At 41.8% G+C, this 21635-nt stretch overlaps 1 protein-coding gene across 1 annotated transcript; it reads left to right on the top strand.

Moving 5' to 3' along the window:
- The first annotated feature begins 9869 nt into the window (after positions 1–9869).
- Positions 9870–15427, top strand: trhrb (thyrotropin-releasing hormone receptor b). Its single transcript, XM_017721356.2, has 2 exons — positions 9870–11861; positions 14508–15427. Exons 1-2 carry the CDS (start codon positions 11091–11093, stop codon positions 14889–14891), a joined length of 1155 nt encoding a protein of 384 aa, XP_017576845.2. The 5' UTR covers positions 9870–11090; the 3' UTR covers positions 14892–15427.
- Positions 15428–21635: the final 6208 nt, after the last annotated feature.

Below are 21635 nucleotides of genomic sequence, written 5' to 3'. Positions count from 1 at the left end.
ACTTCTACTTGTTTTGACTAGAAATTCAATGAATTGGTGCAAGAAGCTTCATATACGCTGGTTCATAATTATACATTGCTGTTGGGACAAAACCCTCTATCTCCATTTTTGCCATTTTTCATTTTTGGACATAGTTTTTGAAAAGACCAGTTGCCCTTTTTGATGTGTCAAAATTTCATAAAGAACAAACCAACAGAAACGGCCCAAAACGCCTTGGAAGAAATTCTGGTTCCATTTACCAGAATTACCAGGTTCCATATATATATATATAGAGAGAGAGAGAGCGAGAGAGAGAGAGACAGGGAGACAGAGAGAGAGAGTCATAGAGAGAGAGACAGAGAGAGAGAGAGAGAGAGAGAGAGAGAGAGAGACAGAGAGAGAGAGAGAGAGACAGAGAGAGAGAGTCATAGAGAGAGAGAGAGAGAGAGACAGAGAGAGAGAGAGACAGAGAGAGAGAGTCATAGAGAGAGAGAGACAGAGAGAGAGAGTCATAGAGAGAGAGAGAGAGAGACAGAGAGAGAGAGAGACAGAGAGAGAGAGTCATAGAGAGAGAGAGAGAGAGACAGAGAGAGAGAGAGACAGAGAAAGAGAGTCATAGAGAGAGAGAGAGAGAGAGAGAGAGAGAGAGAGACAGAGAAAGAGAGTCATAGAGAGAGAGAGAGAGAGAGAGAGAGACAGAGAGAGAGAGAGACAGAGAAAGAGAGTCATAGAGAGAGAGAGAGAGAGAGACAGAGAGACAGAGAGACAGAGAGAGAGAGTCATAGAGAGAGAGAGAGAGAGACAGAGAGAGAGAGAGACAGAGAAAGAGAGTCATAGAGAGAGAGAGAGAGAGAGAGAGAGAGAGAGAGATTTGGAAACAAAATCAAATATCCAAAAAGGTAACTTCATGGAAGTTTAATGGAACTTTTAATGGAAGTAAATGGAACCAGAATTTTTTCCAAGGCATTTTGGGTCATTTGTTTTAGCCCAATCACCATGACATTTATATCAGTGTAACAGGTATTGTTAAATGATGTCAAAAACTGAAAAATAATAAATAAATAATTATATATATATATACTCAGTGTGTGTGTGTGTACGACAAATTAAACAGACACTAGACACAGTAAACAGACAGGACAGTGCAGCAGCAACACAGCCCTCATTCTGGACATTTAACACCAAAGCGCTTTACAGTAAAACGGCTTCTGATCCACAGTCCTCAATCGACAGCTCAACAGTGAATGCTAATCAATAAAAGTGTGTTTTAAGCTTGTTTTTAAAAAAAAAACACTGATGAAGCACATCTAATACCTCAAATCTGTGCCCTGTGTGTGTATAATCATTTTACCAGAATACCAACTTATGTTGGAAGGAAAAGATCTTATATATTGGGCGAATGTTCAAACATTACATTTACAAAGCGTTGAAAACAGGTCACAGAAACACCTCGTAGGCTTAAACTGATACACGACAAGCATTATAAGGTTGTTCGGCTGCTTGCTGTACTCTGTACGTCACATAATCCTGAAATGTCAGCCTTGTAGCATGTGCACTGAGGAGGAATGTGATGTTCGATGTGCAGAAATCTGACTTTAGTGGCTGCAGCATATAGATTTACACTACAGGCTTGGTTGAGGGTCCTTGGGGCAGCTGATAGGGGGGAAGGGTCAGTCCTGTTTATGACTGGCCTTGAGTCATCAGCCAGCAGAGCACTGGATGGAAACACGGCTGCTGGGCCTCCTTTCGACCTCTCAACCACCACACACCCACCCCCCCCATAACCCCCTACCCCCACCATTCTCCTGGAAACCCATAAGGGGTGTAAATCTGAGCAGTCAAGAGCCACTTCAGACGATAAATATGCTTTACTGCCTCGGCAGCCTGCTGATGCACAAAGAGAACAGAACTCAGAGATGATGTCAGGCCAATAACGTTTATAGGAGTAGAAGGAGAAACAGTCCACTGGCGTGGTCATTATTTAGCAGGATGCTTTCGCAGGCTCAATGTGGCGGATGCGGATGCGTGCGCTGGAGAATAATCGTCTGTGGCTTTAAAAATGCTTTGTTGACACTTGAGGCGAAAGCACAGCGTGCCAAATTGTCTGACTCCCATGAAAGGACCCCAAAAGCATTTTGTTAGAGCATCAATCAGGGCTTGCTATGAAAGGCACAGCATTTATAGAAATAAAGCCTGTGAACAAAAAAAAAACACACACTCATGTGATTTCATGCTCCCTATTAGCAAACCCGAAGCTTGTATTAAGGTGTTTCAGCAGTTTGTTGATATTTGACTGGGCATTTAAAGAGCGTCTATCAAGGAAAATTACATTTGGCCTTATTTTAATCAAATTGATGTGTAACTAAACATTGGCAAGTTTCAAAATCCACTTATAAGTTCATATACAGCAGCCGTTCTGAAAAAACATATATATATATATAATCCATAGGATTTAATATGATGTCGGCCCACCCTTTGCAGCTATCACAGCTTCAACTCTTCTGGGAAGGCTTTCCACAAGGGTTAGGAATGTGTTTATGGGAATTTTTGCTGGACGAGAAGGCCTGGCTCACAGTCTTCACTCTAATTCATCCCAAAGGTGCTCTATTGGGTTGAGGTCAGGACTCTGTGCAGGCCGGTCAAGTTCTTCCACATCATTTTTTACATGGCCTACCACTTCGTGGCTGAGTTGCTGTTCAGGTATAACATCATAAACACTGTGTCCACTCACTGTCCACTCTATTAGACACTCCTACCATGGTCATCCTCTAGTCCTTCATCAGTGGTCACAGGACGCTGCCCACAGGACGCTGTTGGCTGGATATTTTTGGTTGGTGGACTGTTCTCAGTCCAGCAGCTACACTGAGGTGTTAAACTCCAGCAGCACTGCTGTGTCTGATCCACTCAGACCAGCACAACACACACTAACACACCACCACCACGTCAGTGTTACTGCAGTGCTGAGAATGACCAACCACCCAAATAGTACCTGCTCTGTGAGGGTCCATGGGGGTCCTGACCACTGAAGAACAGGGTAACAGAGTATCAGAGAAACAGATGGACTACAGTCTGTAACTGTAGAACTACAGAGTGCAGCTATACAGTAAGTGGAGGTGATAAAGTGGACAGTGAGTGTAGAAACAAGGAGGTGGTCAGAATGTTATGCCTGATCGGTGTATGTCACTCTTAAAATGCCCATATTTTTTATTAAAAGTTTAATTTAGTATGCAAAGATTTTAAAGCATCACAATTCTCTCCCAAACCATACAGGCCATATAGGAACATCAGCTGCACAAACAGCCCCTTTCCAATTTGTTGTTTTTGTGAAGTCACAAAAAACAGTGCTTTTTGCTTTCAAATCAAACGGCCTACTCTCTCAAAACAGAGCGATCTTCAGCGGTTCTTTAGTAACGAAAATGGTTCTACATAGAACCATGAAGACTACTTGCATTATTAAAGTGTTCTTTACGTCATGAAAGGGTTCTTAAGAATATGCTGTAGATTGTTCTAGATAGAACCTTTTTGAAAAGGGTTGACAATGTCAAGCTTGTAACAATAGAAGAACCCTTTTGGGTGCTATATAGAACCCTTTTCAAAAAGGTTCTGTATAGAACCATCTAGGGCACATTCTCCATTCTACATTCCCTTTGATCACGCAAAGGGTTCTTTGAGTGTTCATGGTTCTAAACCGAACCGTTTTCTTTACTAAAGATCCCTTGACGAAGCGCCTTTTTTAAGTGTGTACATGATAAAAATAGGTTGTGTCAAAATGAATTACGACTCCATTTGGGGCATCAACTCACATACACACACTTCGTGGGCTGGAGGTTAGGGAACTGGCCCTGTGACCAGAACGCTGCCGGTTTGTTCTCCACCGCCGGCAGCACATGACAGCACATGAGGTGTCCTTGAGCAAGACACCTAACCCCCAACTGCTCCCCAGGCACTGTGGATAGGGCTGCCCACCGCTCCAGGCAAGTGTGCTCACTACCCCCTAGTGTGTGTGTTCTCTAATGTGCATGTGGTGTTTCACTGCACGGATGGGTTAAATGCGGAGGTGGAATTCCCCTGTTGTGGGACTAATAAGGGTCTCTGAACTTTTAGAGGGCAAAATTCAACAGAATTTGCCCTTTAATGTCTTAGTCTAAACACAAGGTGGCAGCAAAGCATCCCTTTGGAAATGCTTGTTAATTCTGAAGTATGAGTGCTGTCTTAAAACACGCAAACATGGTGCATTATATAAAAATACTCCAGTCATTCATACGTACATTTATAAGCCACTGTATAACATATAACACCACGACGTTATTGCATGGCACGATTCATTTGTCAGCCTCATTAAAGAAGCATGTACTCATGAACAGATGATGTGCTTAATGCACTCTTGCACAATCCTCATCTGAGGCTTTTAAAAGGAATGGCGTAGTAGATGTCAGAGGAAGGAATAATGACACAATCCTGGCATTGTCTCCGGTGGTACGGCTCCACCGACTGCCAGGGCGGTGACCTGCCCGCACTGTTACTCTGACAACGGCCCCCTCGAACGTGAGCCGGAAGAGGCTTGGCAGGAACTCGGCTGTTCTCAGAGCTGTCTTCATGCCATAGTCACAGTTGGTGAGGAGGAGAGTCTTTCTCACATCCATAATGTTGGATGAATAGAACAACTGCGCCGTCCCAGATGAGTCAATTACAGTCATAAAGAGGCCCTCTCTCTCTCTCTCTCTCTCTCTCTCTATATATATATATATATATATATATATATATATATGTGTGTGTGTGTGTATATGATGGTGAAAATTTCTGCCAAATGTTACTGAACCATTTAGATAATGGCAGCAAAAATTATGCACACATGAGAGAAAGTCACGATGCCTTACATAAGGAAGGGGAAAAAAAAGAATTCATGGACCGCTAAAAAAAAAAAAAGTTTTGCATTAGAGCACGAATTACCCCCCATTTCCATGGATTTCAAGGATTATTATACATCATTATTCATAATTCATACGATTATCTCCTATATTATGTATCAGAAGCCACAACTGCAACAACAGCATCACTGTCTGATAACTTTTAGCTTAAATCTGTCAGCACTGCAGCCATTTCATTAATACAGAAGACACATGTATTGTACTACATGATCCAACTGAAGGGAAAGTCCACCCATTTTTTAAAACTCACTGCCTAATTCAGTCAGAGAGGTGTAAACAAAATCATCCAGGGTGGCTTGATGTGAAATGTTCCTTTCTAGAAAACTGGCCAGCAGGGGTGGTGATGGGAACCAGGGGTTGCTATGACTACAACACAGATATAGCCACTTTATTTACTATGCAAAACCTACATGTGTCAAGTTTATATATGAAATGTTGATGATGGTAAAATAGCTGTAGATGTGATAAGTTTCTACTGGGAAGTAGCTGCACAACGCCCTAAATGCCGATGGATTAAAAAAGAGTTTTAAGCCAAAAATCTTCCCAACACTTTCACAGCACAAACAAAATAGGCATCAGACAGTGTACACTCAGTCTTTTTCTCTGCTAACGATCTGTGAGGGAGCTTTTACAGGTGGACGTCTGGTTCCCATCACCACCACCACTGTGAACAATTTTGACTCTGTAAGTTTCTCTAGAACGGAGCATTTCACACCAAACTGCTCTGAATGACTCTGTTTACATCTCAACCATTTAATTACTCATACATTCATCTTATAAGCCACTTATCCTCCTGGGGTCCAGGGGTAGCTGGAGCCTATCCCAGTGTTTATTGGGCGGAAGGCCTGGAAACACCTTGGATGGGACAACAAACCTGGAGAACACTGGGAGAACATGCAAACTCCACACAGAGAAGGATCCAAGTATGCCCGTCCAGGGAATCAAACCCAGACCCTCCTTGCTGTGAGGCCTCTGCTCCACCGTATCAGCCCTAACATTTCATTACATTTGGAAAAAAATGTGTAATAATAAAAAGAAACTGAACTAAATGAAGAAATGTTAGATGTGCTCAGAGGATCATCAGCTCTAGATGACTGACAGTGACTGAATGGCAAAGAACATTACAATGAATTTTTTATCAAATGAATAAGAATGTACTTGAAAAGCGGTGATCAAATCCATCCATCCATCCATCCTCAACCGCTTATCCGGCTCCAGGTTGCGGGGGGGGGGGCAGCAGCCTATGCAAAGAGGCCCAGGCCTCCCTCTCCCCCGCCACCTCCTCCAGCTCTTCCGGAGGGATACCGAGGCGTTCCCAAGACAGTCGAGAGACATAATCCCTCCAACGTGTCCAGGGTCTTCCCCGTGGTCTCCTCCCCGTCTGACATGTCTGGAACACCTCCCTAGGGAGGCGTCCAGAGGCCATCCTTACCAGATGCCCAAACCACCTCAACTGGCTTCTCTCAACGTGGAGGAGCAGCGGCTCTACTCCGAGCCTCTCCCGAATCGCCGATCTTCTCACCCTAATGACAAAATCTTGAAGAACAATTACTTGAAGAGCAACAACATCTTTAAAAGTACTTTCTGGAAGCTTATCTTATTTCAGTCTAGAAAAAAGGGGTCTAACCAATAAAACTGCACTTAATTCAGTACTGATTAAAAAGTTAAGAAGCAAAAGACTGAAGCCGCACGCAAAGTAAGTAAATATGCAAAAGTTTTACCTTTAAAGTTTTCAAAGTATTTGGGATAAACTTGCAGGTTTTAATGACCAGCTGAGCAAAACGTTGGTCCAGTTGCTTTGTGATTAATGTGAGAGCAGATGTTCTGAAGGAGGTTTATATGTGCACTTTGATCAGACCACAACATCAGATTAATAGGCTTTCCCTCCAGCCATCTCTTGCATGCAGGACCATTATTTTGCTGAAAAATCACTTCTGATTGATCATCTTGTGGAAACGGTTTCTCAGTAGAGGGAAACAAGCCTTTCTGTGAAAATCTTTTGACGCCCTGTGGCAGTGATAGACAGTCTTTTCTAGAAACAGTCCTGTTTGACTGAATGTGTGAACTAAATGCAACATTTTTTGGCTAAATTTAACATAATAAAATGTGGTCTGTGCAAATATGATGGCACATTTTTATTGTTATTGTTGCTGTTTTCTCTGGGCTGCTTTTTTTGGTTATTTGAACTTTAAATAATCTTACTATGCAAATGTGATTCATTCAAAATTTAAGGCAGAAGTAAATTAAAACATTATTTTCACGATGTTTATTAGACTGGCTACCCAAAGACTGTCTGTCCAGATCACACTGACTGAAAAACAGCTTGTTGTTTTTGTGATATCAGCAGTTTAGCCCTGCCAGTTTCTTCAGTTTGTCTTTGAAGCAATGAGTGGCACCAAAACCTTCAGCTAAGCATTGTACATATCTTATTATACACACTACATATGCATTCCATATATGCATATGAATTTGAATGACATCCCATTCTTAATCCATAGGGTTTAATATGATGTTGGCTCACCCTTTGCAGCTATAACAGCTTCAACTGTTCTGGGAAGGCTTTCCACAAGGGTTAGGAGTGTGTTTATGGGAATTTCTGACCGTTCTTCCAAAAGAGCATTTGTGAGGTCAGACACTGGTGTTGGACGAGAAGGCCTGGCTCACAGTCTCCGCTCTAATTCATCCCAAAGGTGTTCGTCGGGTTGAGGTCAGGACTCTGTGCAGGTCAGTCAAGTTCTTCCACACCAAACTGGCTCATCCGTATCTTTATGGACCTGCTTTGTGCACTGGTGTGCAGTCATGTTGGAACAGGAAGGGGCCGTCCCCAAACTGTTCCACAAAGTTGGGAGCGTGAAATTGTCCAAAATCTCTTGGTGCTGAAGCTTTAAGAGTTCCTTTCACTGGGACTAAGGGGCCGAGCACAACTCCTGAAAAACAACCCCACACCATGATCCCCCCTCCACCAAACTTTACACTTGGCACAATGCAGTCAGACAAGTACCGTCTCCTGGCAACCGCCAAACCTAGACTCGTCCATCAGATTGCCAGATAGAGAAGCGTGATTGGTCACTCCACAGAACACGTCTCCACTGCTCTAGAGTCCAGTGGCAGCACTTTACTCCACTGCATTCCACGCTTTGCATTGCGCTTGGTGATGTAAGTTGATGTAAGTGGTTGGGATAGTGTAGTGGGTAACACCTCTGCCTTCTACGCTGTAGACTGGGGTTCAAACAACACCTGGGTAAACACCCTACACTATATCAATAAGAGTCCTTGGGCAAGACTCCTAACACCACCTTTGCCTACTTGTATAAACTGATCAAATTGTAAGTCGCTCTGGATAAGAGCGTCTGCTAAGTGCCGTAAATGTAAACGTAAATGTAAGGCTTGGATGCAGCTGCTCGGCCATGGAAACCCATTCCATGAAGCTCTCTACGCTGTTCTTGCGCTGATCTGAAGGCCACATGAAGTTTGGAGGTCTGTAGCGATTGACTCTGCAGAAAGTTGGTGACCTCTGCGCACTATGCCCCTCAGCATCCGCTGACCCCGCTCTGTCATTTTACGTGGCCGACCACTTCGTGGCTGAGTTGCTGTCGTTCCCAATCACTTCCACTTTGTTATAATCCCACTGACAGTCGACTGTGGAATATTTAGTAGTGAGGAAATTTCACGACTGGACTTGCTGCACAGGTGGCGTCCGATCACGGCACCACGCTGGAATTCACTGAGCTCCTGAGAGCGACCCATTCTTTCACTAATGTCTGCAGAAGCAGTCTGCAGGCCGAGGGGCTCGGCTTTATACACCTGTGGCCATGGAAGTGACTGGAACACCTGAATTCAATGATTTGGAAGGGTGACTGAATACTTATAAATATATATATATATATATATATATACATCACAAAAACAATGAGCTGTGTATATATATATATATATATATATATATATACAGCTCATTGTTTTTGTGATGTCACAAAAACCTAATACATTTACATATATCCACCTCTCCAGCTTAGCAGTTTAGCTCTGCCAATTCATGCTGAGGTTATAAAGAGTGTTTCAGCTCAGACTATTTTTTGCTGAACGAGACAGCAGCCAATCAGAACAGAGCTCGTTTGCATACCTCAGTCTTAAAGGCACAGTGACCTGTTTAATTCTAAGGGATGAGGAGATTTTGAACAAATAAGCCGACATCTGAGTAAATAACAAACTACAAGAGAAATTGAGAGTATGAGCCCTTTAATAGTGGTAGACATGCGTTCCAAAGCACTGTGTGGCCTGAAGGCTGCCTTTTAACCTAAAACTCCCAAACTGCATTTCATTTATCTAATTTCATGTAGCCATGCATTTTTAGTTATTTGTTTCCTTCTTTCATTACAGCTCAGCTTCCTCCTCATGTGGAATAATGCAGAGCGTGTTTGATGAAGGAGAAACATCGACTGTTCGCGGCCCCGGGCTCAGACTAATTGATCACGAAAATTGTTCAATACAGCCAAAGCAGCTGCGGTATCGACCAAGTGTCCATCTGAAGGACTGGTTTAACTGACCACGTGTTACTCTCTCGGGAATCAGCGTGTGTGAAGCTATGTGCTCAAAGCCTTAAGGTCTTCTAAACCCGCTCAACATGAACGTTTAAACATTAATGATCCAACAGTAAACCGGAGCATGAGCCTAAAACAGTGCTCTCCTCCTGGACAGTCCAGCGCATCAACAGCAGCGGGTTCCCATCGTTTGAACTCCAGTAGCGGAACTTCAGCACCACGGGAGCTGTCCACCAGACACGCTCTGGTTTGTTTCCCACCCGTATTCCGTCACAACCCCGCCCCCTCGCTGTGATTGGCTGGCTGTATTCCGCCTCCACACAATTGGCCAGTAGCGCACGCTCACAAGCGCAGTGAGGCGGGGCTGGCCGGAAAACGGGTGGGAAAACGCAAAAGCAACGTCTAACAGCCGCAACGCGAGACATCACAGCCAAGCTCGATACAGCGACCACTCGGTGCCCACCTGACTGCTTCTCTCCCTCTGAACCGCTTACAAGCTCAGCAGCTTTCAGGTTTTAGCAGGAGAGAAGTATCTCAATAGCACAGAAATTGGGCATCATTTAAAGCCTGTAAGACCAAAATTACTTTTATTTTGTATGATTGAACTACAGGATTTGTAAGACTGAGCTACAGAAGAAGCAGAACTACCTGAAAACTTAAGATCTAAGCTTTGTAAGACTGAGCAACAGAAGACGTGGACCTGTCTTAAAGATTAAGAAGATCTGATGCTTGTATGATGGGACTACAGAAGACGTGGACCTGTCTTAACAATTAAGAAGATCTGATGTTTGTATGACGGGACTACAGAAGACGTGGACCTGTCTTAACGCTTAAGAAGATCTGATGTTTGTGTGACTGGACTACAGAAGATGTGGACCTGTCTTAAAGATTAAGACTACAGAAGATGTGGACCTATCTAAAAACTGAGAAGACCTAAGATTTGTAAGACTGGATTAAAGAAGGAGTGAACATAGTTGACAAACGTTAAGAAGACTAAAGGCTTGTAAGACCGGTCTACAGAAGAATTTAACCTACCTGAGAAAATTGAGAAGACCTGAAGATTTTAAGACTGGTCAACAGAAGATCACAAGAACCAAGGTCATTACACAGAAACTGGGTCTCATTGAAAGCCTGTAAGGTCAAAATTACTTTTAATTTGAGTGATTGAACTGCAGAATTTGTAAGACTAGACCACAAAAGAAGAAAACTTAAGAAGATCCAAGATTTGATGTTTATGCAACTGGACTGCAGACGAAGTGGACTTAGCTTAAAGATTAAGAAGATCTCTTGTTTGTAAGACTGGACTACAGGAAAGGCAGACCTACCTAAAAATGACTAAATCTTAAAATTTGTAAGACTGGATTAAACAAAAACTGGACATACCTGACAAACATTAAGGAGTCTTGCAAGACTGGACTACAGAAGAACTGGACCTACCTCAAAAAATTGCAAAGACCTGGACATTTTCAGACTGGTCAATAGAAGAAGTGGAGCAACCTGGAAACAGGCAAAACAAAAACTGAGACGTTCTGAGACTTGCAAGACTGGATGATAGAAGAAAAAATTGAGAAGACTTGAAAGTTCTGCGAAATTTTGTTGAGCTTCTTCTTCTTCTTCTTCTTCTTCTCCTAATTCTGCAACAATGGAGAACTTCACTTCTCCCAACAATACTCTTGGCCCTTGGACTGACCGCAGCACCGCATACAAGGTGATCAGTGCTTTCCTGGTTCTCACCATTTGTGCTCTAGGAATCGTTGGCAACGTGATGGTGGTCCTGGTGGTCCTCACCACCAAGCACATGCGCACACCCACCAACTGCTACCTGGTAAGCTTAGCAGCTGCCGATCTCATGGTGCTGGTGGCCGCCGGCCTGCCCAGTGTAGCGGACAGCCTCTACGGCTCATGGCTATTCGGCCATATCGGCTGCCTGTGCATCACCTACCTCCAGTACCTGGGCATCAACGCGTCCTCCTGCTCCATCGCAGCCTTCACTGTGGAGAGGTACATCGCCATATGCCACCCAATCCGCGCCCAGTCTCTGTGCACATACACTCGGGCCAAGAGGATCATCCTGGGTGTGTGGCTGACCACCTCGCTCTACTGCGTCATGTGGTTTTATCTGGCTGACACAGAGGAGCTGGTGTACGAGGACACCATCGTGGTGGCCTGTGCCTACAAAGTGTCCCGGAACCTTTACTTGCCCATTTACTTTTTCGATTTTGGCGTCTTCTTCGTCCTGCCCCTTGTGCTGTCCACCGTGCTGTACGGGCTCATTGCCAGGATTCTCTTTCTGAACCCTCTGCCCAAAGGGAAAAGCAAGAATGGACATGACGGCCTTTCTGCTGGGAGCAAGATGAACGGCCTCAAAAGTTCAAGCCAGTGCTCAAGTACAACAGCAGCTTCCAGAAGGCAGGTGAGGCACATTAGCGAGGTCTAAATGGACTGTCCAGTTTTGCAACTGCTTTAATCCCTTAAATGTCCAGGGCCCACTGGCAAGACTAGTTTTACTACACACTTCTATAACTGAAGAATAGCTCAACCAGTTTGCATTGAAGTCTCTGGCATTACTAAATCATAAGCTTCAGTATGTAATAAGGGGTTAAAGATCTTTACTGCACTGCATACAGCAAGAAAAAAAGAGCCAATGATATGACATGCATTTTTGCATCCAAGTCCATTATTTCCCTTTTAAATAATTTCTCGATATAATTTTCAAAATAAATAACATATTTAACATTTTTTAACAATATCGCCTTTATATAAACTCACCAGTGCATCAAAATAAAATCCATTAAAGAGTTTTTCTTTTTTAAAGTCTTCCAAAGTCTAAAAATGTCATGTTGGTGTGAACATCTAAACATATATACAAATCAAGCAAACAATTTAAAAAGGTCATTTAGTCATATAAAATTCTACATACAAAAGTTTGGGATGAGTTTCTTTTTGAAAACTTCATAGCAGGTTGCAAAACAAGTTTTAAAACTCACTGGAAACTGTTGTCAATAAATTCTGATTTCTACAAATGTCACATGGCACAACTGTAAACAAGGGACTTTTATTCTGAAATATAAAGCAGCATATTGTATCACAAGATAGACCCCTAGTAACCTTCATGGTACAATGCCAAGGTCGCTAGTCCTTTTAAAATTACTGAGAAAAAAAAAGTTATTTTAAGTTTTAATACGTTTTAAATTTTAGGTTGGTTAAGTTTATCAAGCCAGGCGGTGTGACCCCAGAAAACTACGTAAAAAAGTTTATTAGTAGAAAAATTTTATTTGTTTGAAAAACTGTCTAAACTGTCTAAAAGTTTAGTTCAAGGACAAATGTTTATAGAGGTGTCCAAGTACAAAGACTAGTTTATACCTGTCTTCAGTCTGTGGCAGGTAGCTTTAAAATGCAATGTTTCATATTAATTTGCAGTTGCCCCACTTGACATTTCATGGATGATAAAATCTTAAACCTGCAGATAAAAGTTTTCAAAATAGTACACAAATAAGAATGTTTTTGTTTACTATTTTGAGATCTTATCCCCAAGTTACTTCAATACTTTGACAAAACAATGACTCAAGTAGAAGTAACAGCAAGTAACAAAACCAGCTGAAGCATCAGGACTAAAATTCATTAAAAAATACCGTTCGGTCATTTTTTAAATAGGAGTTTCATATATTCTGTAAACATTACTGAAGTTAAAAATGTACTGTTCTCGCCTCAGTCTATACAGTCCATATAAGGAAACTAAACTTGTTTTTGTGATGGCACAAGAAACACATCCACAGTAACCCACCTATTCAGTCTATAGCTGTTTAACCCCACCCATTCATGCTGAAGCTATAAGAAGTGTTTCAGCCTGGATTGCTTTCTGAATGAGGCACAATACAGGACGGCCAATCAGAGCAGAGATCATTTATAAACGTCAGTCTTAAAGGTACAGTCAATTAAAGTCAAACCAAGTTTATTTGTAGCACTTTTTACAAATGATGTTGCCACAAAGCAGCTTCACAGAATTCCAGTAAAGACAAGGTTTCAACATAAATGTAAAACCCCAGGTGAGCAAGCCAGGGGTGAAAAACTCCCTCAGAGCTGAGGAAGAAACCTTGGGAGGAACCAAGGCCACACCTTGGGGGGTACCCATCCTCCTCTGGTCAAACTACCTACAAAGTTATTATACTACTAATATTAATAGCAGTAGTGTTAGTAGTAGTAATAGCTAGGAGTCCATGAAAACCTCAATGTAGGGTGGGCAGCTAGACCAAGGCAAGTGGCGGTAGCTGGGGTGTGGGCAGCTGGTCTGAAGCGGGTAGCAGGAGGGCTCGACAGTCAGTCGTCTATCCATCAGTGTCCGGCCGGACAAGTGGGCAGTCGTTTAGTCGGACAAAAGTAGGGAGATGGAATTAGTTTTGTTGAGATCTTATCCCCAAGTTACTTCAGTACTTTGACAAAACAATGACTCAAGTAGAAATAACAACAACAGCCTGTTTAATTCTAAGGGACAAACAGAGGTTGGAAAATGGTCATGTAAACTATATAATTGGTAGGATGTAGGATGTAGGAGTCCAACTGAGGGGGGCAGGGAGGGCGGGGACAATCACACTAGTACACAAAGTATTTTGGGGCGGGAGCCTTATACAGTGGTATCTATGGAGAACACACTTTAATACACAGTTACTGTTCATTTAATTCAACACATTGGGGAAAAAATCAAACATAACGTTCTGGCACCTTCAATATTTAATGTTTTTTCTATTACGTTAAAGAAAATACACAGAAATTCTGCATAAAAAGAGCTGAAAACGTCAAATTTAGGTTTGTTCTCTGTAGACGCATGGCCGCTATGATCTTGACGGGAACTGAGGTTTTTTTAGGCTCTACTCTTCTCTGTTTTGACCTCATTGATCAGAAATAAAACGCTAAATCTTGAAATTGAGAAGTGTATCAATTTACAATGAAACAATTACATTTAAACAATGAAAACCAACAAAGCGATCCTACAGCGAAACCAAGAAAGTGAATATGAATGACTAAAATGAAAGTGACACCACTTTTCATCACCCTGCTCCAGGTGACCAAGATGCTGGCGGTGGTGGTCATCCTCTTCGCAGTGCTGTGGATGCCCTACCGCACCCTGGTGGTGGTCAACTCTTTCCTCCAGGAGGCCTACCTGGACTCCTGGTTCCTGCTCTTCTGCCGCATCTGCGTCTACCTGAACAGCGCCGTGAACCCCGTCATCTACAACGCCATGTCTCAGAAGTTCCGCGCCGCCTTCCGGAGGCTCTGCAGCTGCGGCCCGCGGGCTCAGGCCAAGCAGGCAGCCTACAGCGTGGCACTCACCTACAGCGTTGCCAAGGAGACGTCTATGATCGAGAGTACAGAGCACTTCTCAACAGAGATGGACGATCTGACAGAAGGACCAGATGATCTAACAGAAGAGCCCATGTCTGACTAGGAGAGCTGGGGCTGAGCCGCCGTCGATGAGGTCTCGTTTAGACACAGCTGAGTCTCACTGAAGTCATATGCTTACCCAGATCCTCAATAATATTGGTTTTCAACACACAGCACACTATATATAGGCTGTACATTGTTTAAGCTCATCTCCTGAAACCGACCGTAAAAATTTTCACAGGCCAACTAAAAAACCCTTGAAAAATCCATGCATTCCAGGTCGATTTTCAGTTCCTCTTAGAATAAACCGCGGTGTGGAGGTGCGCTTGCTATTTTTACACACTGCAGGTTCTGCCAGTTCCAATCTGCCAGTCAATTAGCAGCTAATAATAACTGTAGTGACAATTTTCACTACAAGAAAGGAATGAGAACCACTGAGCAGTGATGCACCTCAAAGTGGAAGCATCCTGCATTTGTCAAACATCAGGGAAGTGAAAAAATGTTTAATTTCTCTGAAGCATTATTATATACAGCATTGAGCAAAAGTCAGAGACCAACCTTCATTTAATGCCAAAAACATATATATATATATATATATATATATATATATATATATATATATATGTGTGTGTGTGTGTGTGTGTGTGTGTGTGTGTGTGTGTGTGTGTGTGTTTTATATATATATATATATATATATATATATATATATATATATATATATATATATATAAGTAAGAGACCCCCTTTATTTAATTATTTTGCAGTCAACATAGCCACTAGGTACTAGTTATTAATTTTTAAGACTATACATGTTTATTAAAATTGCACCTTTGCCTTTATTAAAGCTTCTATTTTTATCAGGAGACTTCAGTATGCCACGATAACATGCAAATTGGTGGAGAGTGCGGCGGAAAGGATGCAGAAATATCCAATCCTTTAACATCAGGGGACATTCTTATAAATAAGCATTTATCCATGTATATTGGATTGGATTGGATTGGATTCAATTTATTGTCATTGCTTATGTCGCAAGTACAAAGCAACGAAATGCATATAATGGAAAAGAGAAACAGAATACATTGGGTGAGGAAACTCAGTTTGGGAACAGAGAGAAAAAACACCTCAGCATTAGCACACAGTTCCACACACACAGAGTCCATGACTTGCAACGGGGATGGGGGCGGGGGGGTGCGGACAAACCCAGCACAGTAAGTGGCCATCCAGATCTGCAGCCATTGATCCGGCGCTGATCAACAGACCCGTCATACCATACCGGGGGGGTAAAATATATATACAGCACCATGGAAAACGCAGAGAGCACCCTTCATCTAATTAATCTACCATCAGCACAGACATTAAGCACAAACTATTCATTTTGCAGCATCAGGAGAAAAAGCGGCTTCTGTTCTTTTCAGGAGACTTTCAGTTTTTCAAAGACATCAGCAGGAACGTTTTCCCGCACGTCCAAAGTTCAGTCTTAGAAGCTGGTTGGTGATTTTCTGAAGTAATCAGACACATTCAGTGGTGCTGAGGTCTGGACTCTGGGGTGGTCAGTCCATCGTTCAGCTTCTCTGCTTGATGTGTCCGTCTCCTTTTCTCAGTGAGGTTCTTCTTGATCAGCTACACGTCCTTTCAGACCCACAGCGCTGAGTGGTCTTCTCACATTGGAAGGATGGACAGAAACACCTGTGGATGTTTTCAGATCTGCAGCAGCTTGATCTTCTCCTCTCTCTCAGAGATGAAAGCTTTAAGTGCTGTTTATCTGATGAGGGGCAGTTTGGGGGTCATCCAGGTGGTTGTTAGGAGGCCCATTTTCTCTGTAGCCTTTAGTCAGTTGTTTTTCACTCCTTCCTTATGCAAGTGCATTATTTTAGATCTTCTATCATATACATTTGGTAGTAAATGGCGATTGGGCAGAAATGAAATGAATTAAGGCTGGTCTCTGACTTCTCTAAAGAGCTGTATAATATATAATCTCATTCTGAATCATATCTCCGGAGTGGGCCTGTGTATGAAGATGTTGTTCTGTTGGGTTCCTAAGGGAAATGGAAGATGAATATCGATGTCTAGACAGTGTTTTCAGGTCCTGCTATGCTGAATAATGAGCCTTTCTTCTTCTCCCTGGAGGAAGAACAAGGAAGAAGTGCTGATGCTCAGATAATTCCACTCTCTCAGCCAATCAGTAAACAATGCACATACTGCAAGTTTACTGATGCCTACACTCTTAATGATAAAGGAGCCACAGTGTTCTTTCACTGGAAACACAGAACAACCACTTTTACTTCCCTAAAAACCTTCTAAATAAAGAGATGTGACTTTTGCTTAAGAACCTATTAAAAGACGAAAGAACCTCCACATAATGTATGTAATGTAATGTAAACGTTCTAGGATGAAACGTTAAACTGGTTCATTACCTTCACCCTTGCAGATCTCATTTACAAAAAAGGGTTCTCCAAAAGAACTATCCATCAAGGGTCTTCAGTAAACTAAAAGTAGTTCTTCTAAGTTCTTGCATAATGTATTCTTTGCTACCTTCCTAAATGGCTCTTGGCTTAAACGTATAGCACTCTTAAATGTCACTGAAGAACCACTTTTGGCTCCCTAGGGAACCACATTGGAAAAAGAGAGCTTTGTGATGGACCTTTTATAGTTTTCAATATAAGAAAGTTCTTTAAAATTTGTATTAAATGTTCTTCACACACACACACACCTCATTTACAAAGACGGTTCTCTACAGAAGCATCCATTGAAAGTTATTTTTTTAGGGAATCAAAAGTGGTTCTTGCATGGCATCAAGCAAAGCACCCTTTTGGCACCTTTAAGGTATAGATTGTTTTCATTATCTCATTTATTCAACAGCATGTGGAGGTTCTTTAAAGTTAAACAGGTTCTTCACACTCATACATCTCATTTCTAAAAACAGGGTGCTGAAGGAGCATCCATCAGTAGGTTCTCTACGGAACCAAAACTGGATCTTCTATGGCTTCACAACTATGAGCCGTTTTGCCACCTAATTTTTTCGGGGTGTGTACAAGTCATACCCGTGGTCGGGACGGCGGTTCTGATCCTGTAATGCAGTTGAGTCCATTTTCACTCCTGCAAAATGCAGATAGTCTTGAAAAATGCAGAACACGGGGAACCGAGTGTTTGTAAGCAGCAGCAGACGTGAGGAAACATCAGACTTTAACAGGCAGCATCATTTTACTAAAGACTAAGACAGTTAAAATGATTCCCAACTGTCCATCACAGCTGCCATTCAGTCATATTAAACAATCACCGTCGTAAAAGGAGATAATGAGAACTCAAAATGGGCCTGGTAAAAAATAAAAGTGCCAAACATGGTTCTTCACGCAGAGAAGAACCAATTTAGGTTCTGTAAAAAGCCTATTTAATTGATGCTTCTTTAGAGAACCCTTTTTGGAAATGAAATGCTTGAGTAGGAGCAACCTTCTTAAAGGAGAAATATGTAAGATGTCGCAATTCACACTCCAAACAAACAGGGGGCAACATATCACAACAAAGTTGTGGTGTCCACTCCAATCATAAGAAACACGGATATGCCCAATCCCTCATTTAACTTTGTAAACGTTAACAGTTTCAGTCACTTCAATTAGCTACCTTTATGAGCTATTGCTAAATAGCCAATGTTAACACTAACAGCTGTTTGCTTACCAGTCTAGAAGAAATGTTGCAAGTTCAACATCAATTTCATCCTGTCTCCAGCGGTGGAAATGTTAGCTGTTGTTTGGCTTCTAAAACAGGTAGAAGTAGTGATAAAGGCTGCTTGCCAGGAGCCTCAGCCAGCGTTCTGCTTTTGTTCCTTTCACTGGCCACCTGTCCTTAAATGACCTATAAGAAGTCAATAATAAGTAACTTTGATTGAAAGGATTTCAGAATCTGCCCTCAGGTCAGCTCTACTTCTTCATCCTGTCATGCTGGACTGATGGCAGACTTGTGGCTCAGGGCTAGCCGGTTAGCATGCTAACTTCAGTACATATCTCTGCAACATGATACAGAGACGTCTTTGACAAAGTCAAACTGTTTTTTAAAAGTAAAAATGTTTATATTTAAAGTGTATCATGAAGAACCCTAAATGTGGCACAGAACCTTTAAAGCATTTACAAACATGGTTCTTTAGGGGAAAAAGAGATGCTTCAATGGCATCACTCAGAGAACCCTTTACAGCACCTTTTCCCTAAAAGATGAGTTGAATGTGCAGCTCTGAAAGAACTAAATGGCTAAAGATTCCATCTTTATCCTGTGAAAAACGGACATCAGAAACAAGTTTACTTTGTCATTTTAGCCAGAGAAACGAAGCCAAACTGAGGTGGCATGTCTAGATCGCCAGCTACCCTGCTAACGTTAGCTTTTAGCTTGGTGTGCTCCTCGTCCAATGAGGCATTTTTTGTTATCGCCTCTGTAACGAAGTTATAAATTTAATATTATACTTTATTCAGCTGTAATGACGACATTTGGTTTCCTAGCTGTAACGTTAGCTATCTGGTGAGTTTCTCTTATTCGGTAGGTACTATGAAAGAAGAGACGTACTGGATTCACTTGATTTGTATTTGGGTATATTTTATTCATGTGGAAAGGTTGGATGCAATCAAATCAAATAAACTCAATGCATTTAACTGCACTATGAAATATTGAAGAACTACAATGGAACTAATATGTAAGTGCTGCGCTTATGAGAGGAGCTTAAACTTGGGCCCACCATTGGGGAAATTGGCCCACACTTGGGATTAGAAACCCAGATTAAGCTAATCCTACACTCAAAAATTTCCAGAGATGATGCACGATTGCCAGTGCAATTTAGCCCAAGACTAGACTTAACGTCTGGGAAAGCAGCCCTTGTAGTTTAAGGGGTTAAATTCTGAATTAGGCCTTTTTTCTCTGAAAACGTCATTTGCCAACGGCGTGTTCTTCACACGTTGGCCCACGATTTGGGAAACTGGCCCAAAGGTGCGTCCACACTTGAGTTCCTCTCATAAGATTAGAAACCAAGATTAAGCTAAACCTACACTTAAAAACTTTCCAGAGATGACTCCCGTTTGCCACTGCAATTTAGTCCAAGATCATAGATTTAATCCATTTCTGGGAATCCAGCCATTGTAGTTTAAGGCGTTCAATTCTGAATTAGACCTTTTTTCTGGGGAAAAATATTAGTTGCCAACAGCGTGTTCTTCACACAGTGGGCTGTAAAGTGTAAAAGACATGCACATAATAGTCGGCGTGATTGTAACGTTGATATAAAAACACGTTTCCTTTCTCTTTTGTGCTCGTGAGTGATTTGGCCTATTGTCTGTGCTGCAGGAGGCTCGCTTGTAATGCACACGGCTTTCATAAAGCATGAAATGATCTTTGTGAACGTGTAAATTATTCTGTCCTTGGGTGGTTAGTGCTCTTAGCATTTGGAATCGTGACCGTCGCAACTGTGTCTGCTTTTCTGTGATCTTGAGTGTCCAAATACAAATGGCACTTTTTTTTTGTTTTGTGGGGTTATTTTGAAATAAAGCCAAACATAAAAGGTCATAAAAGATTTATTTATGTTATTGAAGCTGTGCAAAGTAAAGTGGACGGTTGTGATGAAAGAGTTGTGGCTATCCAATTCTCTTCTGAACTACCTGAAGCTGCTGACTTTAAAGGTGCAATAAGGAAACTGTTCCTTATTCATTTGCATGCCAATCACATGCCAGTCACTTTACTATCTATGTCATGTTGTATGATGCAGGGTTGGCAATGTTAAGTCAGTGTTAAAGGGGAATTCCACCTTTTTATCCACATTTCTGCAGAATTCAGTGGTCGAGATTATTTACTATAGAGAAATTTCAGACTTCTTCACAGTGGTGGTGATAGGAACCAGGGGTCGCCATGACTACAACACAATCGCCCTTTTATTTACTATCCAAGACCACCAGTGAACCCACACGTGTCTTCTGAGTTTTTATATTGTAGCACCGCCGTAGAATAAGATGCAGGACACATTGCACTTCAAAGGCGAATGCTCTTTTATTGAACAAGCAGCAAGGGAGAACCGGTGCTCTGCACCGCTTAAATGGCCGAGATAGCAGGCAGGTCGCTTTTTGGACATACACTTTAACCTGATGGCAGTAATACTAGCACAAACTGAACCACAGTCCAGCACAGAATAGCAAAAATAAACATTACGTTTACAACCGGAACTAATTTACAAAAACTGTCTCTCCGACCAGAATGCAGCACTTCTCGAGAGCCTCTGCGCATGGCCGCTCTGCATGGCCCCGCCTCCCGTGCTCCCATAGCAGAGCTAGAGAAAAGACTGGTGTCTGATTTTCAGAATCGCTAGTGTATTTCAAACTGCTTTAACTTCAGGCTGCCAAAGACTTCACTTCATTCACTGACATGTACAGACAGCTCTTTTTAAGCAGGCATATAATCAGTGTTAATCACTGTGTGATGGCGCAGATAAAAGGATTAGAGTGTTTCGCTACAAACTTAAAATCCATTACTGAGGTCTTGTAAAAATCATAACTAAAAAAACCAATAGAAGCACAGCATTCATATTATTACAATAAAATCACAATATAATTTGGATTCAATTTAATTAATTTAATTTGAAGTGAATTGCAGCAAAGTAACTCATGCATAAGTGTAATAACCTTTTCATTATTATATTTTTTTTTAATGTAATTTTTTCAAAATTAAGTACAAGCTGTTAAGTACAAGTTATGCATTATTCAGTAAAAAAAAAAAGCAGGACACATAAGTTGTTTGTATGTGACAGTATCTTAATTTATCTCTGTAGAGGACGTGTTCACTTATTTTC

Source organism: Pygocentrus nattereri, chromosome 1 (assembly GCF_015220715.1).
Source record: "Pygocentrus nattereri isolate fPygNat1 chromosome 1, fPygNat1.pri, whole genome shotgun sequence".
NCBI lineage: Eukaryota > Metazoa > Chordata > Actinopteri > Characiformes > Serrasalmidae > Pygocentrus > Pygocentrus nattereri.
Note: the sequence above shows the minus strand (reverse complement) of the source record. Positions and strands in the feature narration are given on the sequence as shown.

Bases quoted from the DNA above. Each gene is read 5' to 3' on its own strand.
- trhrb (XM_017721356.2), top strand. From the start codon at position 11,091: ATGGAGAACTTCACTTCTCCCAACAATACTCTTGGCCCTTGGACTGAC. The intron at 11,862-14,507 runs GTGAGGCACATT...ACCCTGCTCCAG, and splicing joins CAGCAGCTTCCAGAAGGCAG to GTGACCAAGATGCTGGCGGT.